Source organism: Colletotrichum higginsianum (genome assembly GCF_001672515.1).
Source record: "Colletotrichum higginsianum IMI 349063 chromosome 7 map unlocalized unitig_7, whole genome shotgun sequence".
Classification (NCBI taxonomy): Eukaryota; Fungi; Ascomycota; class Sordariomycetes; order Glomerellales; family Glomerellaceae; genus Colletotrichum; species Colletotrichum higginsianum.
The window spans coordinates 1943604-1949603 of record NW_017263917.1 but is presented as its reverse complement, the minus strand read 5'-3'; the positions used below and the strand labels follow the sequence as shown (position 1 = coordinate 1949603).

General features: G+C 53.4%; 1 protein-coding gene across 1 annotated transcript; it reads right to left on the bottom strand.

Moving 5' to 3' along the window:
- Nucleotides 1-1703: 1703 nt before the first annotated feature.
- CH63R_10293 (uncharacterized protein) lies at nucleotides 1704-3674 on the bottom strand (the record flags this gene model as incomplete). The annotated part of the gene is made up of 3 exons (XM_018305267.1): nucleotides 1704-3018; nucleotides 3072-3105; nucleotides 3161-3674. 3 exons carry the CDS (start codon nucleotides 3672-3674, stop codon nucleotides 1704-1706), a joined length of 1863 nt encoding a protein of 620 aa, XP_018154691.1.
- Nucleotides 3675-6000: the final 2326 nt, after the last annotated feature.

Here is a 6000-nt window from a genome sequence, read left to right as displayed (position 1 = left end):
CAAGAAGTCGGGCGTTTGCGGCACTTGGAGTGGTTCGTCGCAGTCGATGTTGAAGATACTAGGGACGACGAGATCGTCGAGGACAGAGGGAAGACGGGTACCCCGGTTTGGCACGGTGGGCTGGTCCAAACGGTTCTAAGATTTGGGGGTTTCGGCATCCGTCTCTGTCTTGGTAAGTGTTGTTGTGGTAGACATGCCAGAGTTCAAGGGGGGTTGAACAAGATGAGGGGAGACCGATGTGATGGTGATGTTTTTGGTGGGATGGGCGACAAAAGCATGTGCACGTATGCTTTCGAGGATTGAAAAAGCGCTACAAGTACAGTAAATGTAAAGGCATAAGGAGATAATCTGTGCGACGTTGAACGAGTTTCCTGTCTGTCCCGGGTTTGGCTGATCATGATCCGGAATCTCGGCACGGCGTTAACGGCGGCGTCCCACTCAAGTTCCGGGTCAGGGGCGCTTCAGACCGGCAGTGCCCCTTAACACCTCTGGTACTTTAGTGTTGGTCATCATCTGTCACCAAAGAGGACATGGCTTAGCTGGATAAGACATTGGGAAAGTGTCAAAAGTCATGAGTACATTGATAGAACCACCATGAAGAATGCTCCTGGATACTGGGAACCAAACAGTTTCGTAGTTGAAGCATTTAGGTGAATCGACACAACCCCTCCGGTACGGAGAATGACTCTCTAAAGCCTAACTTCTTTGGCTTGATAGAAAAGTCGATAGACATTCTGGGTAGCAACCTCAAGATGGAGACCATACGACACAGCTCATAGCCCTGTGAGGCCCATCCATCGATTAGCCTCTCTGTGTAAATAGCTCATTTGACTAGGCAGAAAGAATTGAATAGAATCAGTATCGAGCATAGATCTCAAGAGGCAGCAAGTACCCCCTGGGCTCGAAGAAGAGGCATGAAGTGGTTCAAAGAATGGCTCTCTGCTGCTTCCCGTCATCCTCCTACTCAACCTCCTGCAAGCAGCCACCTCTTTTTGCATGTCGTTGAGAATATCTCCCTTCCTTCAAATTATCCGTAACCACTAGGTGAAACAAAGACCCAAACAAGTCAACCGCTCTAAGTGGCCCGCCACAAGCTGAGAAAGCTGGCTGTCCGCTCGAGAACGTCGTCACGCTGCGAAGTGGCACTCTGAACCCGGGGCATGAGGGGGACGACGCAGCGCGATGTCAAGCCTGGGAATCGTCAGAAGACTTTTATCGTGCACCATAGACACGTCGCCATTCCTTGGGACATGCCAGGTTCTCCGTATCTGTGGCCCGGCCGTCCTCATCTCTTACAGCATCCTGTCCATCCTCGTACACGGCATCGTCGAGATTGCGACTCATTTGCCCGTTTTGGAGGTTAAATGAGCTACAATGACCTCAAACACATCTGGTGTAACATCGCATTCGTCATGGGGCACCTGTACTGTATTATCTCCGCTTCCTGGTTCCCTACAAGCTTGCTTCGACTCTGTTGATCGACTACTGGAACCCGTCTATCAACCCGGCCGTCTGGATCGCCATCCTCTCCGTTACCACCATCCTTTTCTATGGTCTTCCGTCAAAACATATTTGAAGAATTTGACAACGGCCATCTTCAAATGCATTGTATCAACTGATAATGGTTCGCCCTTTGGATAATGAAACTCACTTGAACTCGATGAGGGGCAAGAGAATCAAACCACCCTTCTGAATTAGGTATCCTAGTATCTCCCCCCTAGCCTCTCTAAATCCGCCTCTTCCAGCACCGGACTATTTACACTTCCACCCCTTTTTTGGATCGAACCAGTCCCGACCCCCGTTCCGCCGACGCCGATGCTCCAGCTACCCCAGCTGTCCCTCTCCTGCGACTCCCTAGCGCAAGTTTCCGTCAGGTCTCGCAGGTCTTTTGATTCCTTGCCCAAGACAACCCCCCGGGCAGGATTCCGCGGTGGCACCCACCCGTTCTCGATGGCGGCACCGAGAGCGCCGCCGCCGCTGCTGCTGCTCTTCACACGCTGTTGAGCCCGGAACATGGACAGCGGGCTCGAGGGACTCCTAGGCGGCGGTGAGGGCAGTGATCGAGTCGGTGGAGGGCCGGGGCACACCAGGTTGGGAATGTGCAGAGGTTTCTCATGGGGTCGTGGAGGCCGCGTCGGCGACGATGGGACGAGATGCGGGAACGAGCTGGAGATGTTGGATACGGTGGTGGCGGTTCGCCCGCTCGCAGAACTGCTCATGCTTGTCGTCTTACCCGCTTTGGAGGTGCCTTTGAAGACACTCGGAGGGGGAATGCCGTAATAGGGCTTGGTTGAGCGGTCAAATCCGGGCGGAGATTTGTTGGCCGTCGGCGATGGCGTGGGAAACTGCATGAAAGGACTTGTCTGCCCGAATGTGGCTCCCAGCGGCGTCCCCGGAATAGAGACGTTGATTCTCGGGTTTCTCGGACTGGGAGGAGTGTTGAGGAGTCTGCGTTCTTGTAGACGGGCCGGTGGTGTTTGCAGAGTACGGAAACCTCCATGTGTTGAACCCGAGGGCGACATCACGGGTGGAGGAGGAGAAGGAATGGCATGTCGACGGTTTGGGTGTCTGATCTCGCTCTTGAGGCTCTGTGCGTGTCCGACAACACGTGTGCGGCGTCGAAAAAGGCATATTATGAAAGCCAGCATCGCGAGGAAAGCCACGCCGGACGAGGCCCCGATGGCGACTTTAGCACCCATTGGCATTCCACCGTGTCTGTGTATTTGAGACTGGTTCGAAGCCGAGGCCGAGGCCGAGATCCCCGGAGTATTCATTACCGAATGTGTGGACCGTGTTGGAGACCTAGTGAAGACCGATGTCGACGTCGTAAGCGTCGTAAGCGCTGTGTACTCTGGTGCGAGCGGTGTCATAGGACTGGTTCTGGTCGAGAGAGGTCCTCTTGGATCCGGCACCATGAATGGCACAGGACAGGGGGTTCTCGATTGGTCGACAGATGATATGGGGCAGACATATCCGGTTGGTGGTACGCCTGGGTCTTGAATTGTGCCGGATCCGAGGCTAGTTCAAGTCGTCAGTCGTGGGATGTACCAATTAGCCAAGGAGCAACTGACTTTTGGCAATGGTTGATGATATAATTAACGTTGGCTAAACATGCCGTCAGGAGTCAGTCGACAAGAGACAACGCCCTGCATCTACTCACGATCTTGGCCGAGGTTTCCATCCAACTGAACCCCGCAGAATGTTGAGTCGCAACAATATAACTCCCATAACTTCTCTTTCGCGTCCTCGCTACCGGATATCACGTTGCAAACTTCGGGGTACCTTGTCTTGTTGAAGCCCGGGACTACTCTCTCAAGGAACCGGGCTCGACAGGTCTCGATACACTTTGGCGGATCAGGAACATTGCTTGCAGCTTTTCCCCAGTCATTCCCCTCGTCATCCAGGTCCGTAGAGCAATTCACCGCTACCAAACTCATCTTGACCCGGCTCGACTGGCCTGGGACCTTTTTCCCCCGCGATGGCAATGAGGTCGAGTGACGATCCAGATGAGTGTAACTGTAGAAACAATATCGAAGTAGTCGAGTGGAAGGGAATCCAAGGTTCCAGTGACAAGAGGTCGAAAAGGTGAGCGTCAATGTAGACGAGCCAGAGGGAGGCAGCCGCGTGGAAATGAGATAGAGAGAGAGAGAGAGCAGATGACGGGAAAAGAGCATGGCCAATTATGCAACTCCAGATACACGACCAAGCGAGGTGATGAAAGCTCGATAGGAAGCCCAACGTGCCGCTATATACCACCTTCGCGCTTCCGCACACACCAGTAGCTCACACGGGGGGGGATAGCCCGATGACATTGAGGTGCGGACAAGGGAGGGAGGGTATCCGTTCCAGCAGGAACTCTGGTTAGCTACGCGGCATTGTGACTGTGTCTGCGCGCTGCCGGTCGACAATAATGGCCTCGTACGGATGCCCTGGTCACACATCCCGCAGAATGGGTTGGGGGGTGAGAACTGCACGTACCCGACTGGGCGCGGTGAGCATGTAGGAAAGGACTTGGGGAGTATGGATCTTGACGTAGGTAAGGCCGCGGATGCGCCGCAAATAGAAAGGATGTATGTAGATGACGCGTGCGAAGAAATGTTAGCAGCATTTTTCTGTTTTGAGATTTTCGGTCTGTGACCGGCATGAAGTACCAATAAGAGCTCTGAGTGGGTGATAAAGATTGCAAGAGGAGAGCTGAAGTTGGTTCTCGAAGGGTTTATGTTTCAGCTCGGCGCTCACCAAACTTGTATCGTGGACTTTTTCAATGACACTCCCCGCTAGACAAGTTGCAACCCGAGATACTCATATCCGTTCATTCGATGGGCAGCCTCGCTGTAAAAAGGCTCGAAGGTTATGTGACTGGACCTACATCAACGGACGTTCTGTGCCACCAACGGCTTCACTTCGCACAAATCCAACAAGGAAGTACGGCGGCATGAACAGCATCCGAGACATGTTCGTCCACTCAGACGAGCGTTCTCAGCAGGACCGCGGGGAAGAGGGATAGAACCGCACTTTTTGAGTATGGTCTTTGCTGACAAGGTCCGTTGAGCTAGATCACTAAGCTTACATGGGCAAGATGTGTAGCCCTTTCCCGCCTGGGTGAACGTTGCGAGGGTGACACAGCGGGCTCGGGATCTTCTGGAGGCTGCCGAAGAACACAGACCAATGTATCACGGGGCCGGGACCCAATGAGCATGGATGTTAGGCGAGCTCATACGGTGCACTGTGAGACTCCCACGAGATGGCTTCCAGGATGGGGACTAGTGCCGTGGTACTGACTACCAATTTGGGAATATGCTCCTCTGCCTACCTTCTAGATTGGCCCTATCGCTGACTCTTACATCTCGGGTGCCTCCAAGGATGGTGAAGATTTGAATTTGGCAGCGGTGACGGGCCGCACAAGCCCTACTACCGCTGTACGGAGAGGACGCAACTAGCAACCTTGGGGTAGGATCTTGAGGCAGTAGTTCTTTCAGTATTCCATTTTTACAGTACTCAAGACATCATACTGTTTCCAGTTAATTTTGAAGAAAAAAACACCACAGTCTGTCTACGACTGGAATACTTCCTGTCTTTTCAGTCTGGGTATTGGTTCGAAGCGGATTGATGTTCGGGTTGAGACAGCAAACTATGTCTTCATCCGTCGTACAGCGGCTGACCAGGTGGTCCAGGAACTGTCTCGGCGCCGAGAACAAAGAAAACTCTGCACTCCTGAACAGCTGAACTTGCCTGTAAAGTCAAAAGTTGAGAACGGCGAGAACAGATGGCGGACAAGGATGAGGTCAGCATCTCTCTCCACTTGGTCGCTGCTCAGCCGGCTCAGATACCAGCCGAAATCATAAGAAAATAGAAGGAGAAGAAGAGGGGAAAAAAGGGGGGGGAGGAGCCGCGGATCCAGAACGCAAAAGGGCGGAAGATTGACGACAGCAAGCCACAGGTTGGGCAAGGCAGGGCTGTGCAACTCACGTGGGAAATGTTCCGTATTATGTGCGTTGGGAGGTGAGGTCCAACGCGGGCGGGCTGCAACGACGGAGTCTCATTGGTGTGGCGTGCCATGTGCTGAAGATCGACGGCCGAAGACTACATGAATTTCTCAGGGATCTATGAAGTCTCCCGAGATGCTCTGGGTCCATGGTATGCGGTCAAGTCTTGGTATTGGATGCGGTGGCGATTGCAGCCCCCTTTTCGTCGCTCCTCCCTCAGCCCAAAAGGAAAAGGGGGATGATGGCTTTTTTTCAAAGACGCCCAGTAGCCATCGAGAGCGTGACAGGGATTGAGTCTGCAAGAGATCGCAGAAGCGGTCAGCCCTCAGATCAAGGAAGTGTCTCAGGCAACCAGATGAGAGCTTCTAGCGCAGGAGAAAACGTGGAAATAAAGGGGGCGGGCGGGCGGTAAGAAGAATGATGCGCGCTCTTCGGGATGCTGCAGTAGTTCGATCATGTTGTTTGCTCGCTGGGTACCGCCCAGTTTTCCCATCAAGAACGACGTGTGGGCTTC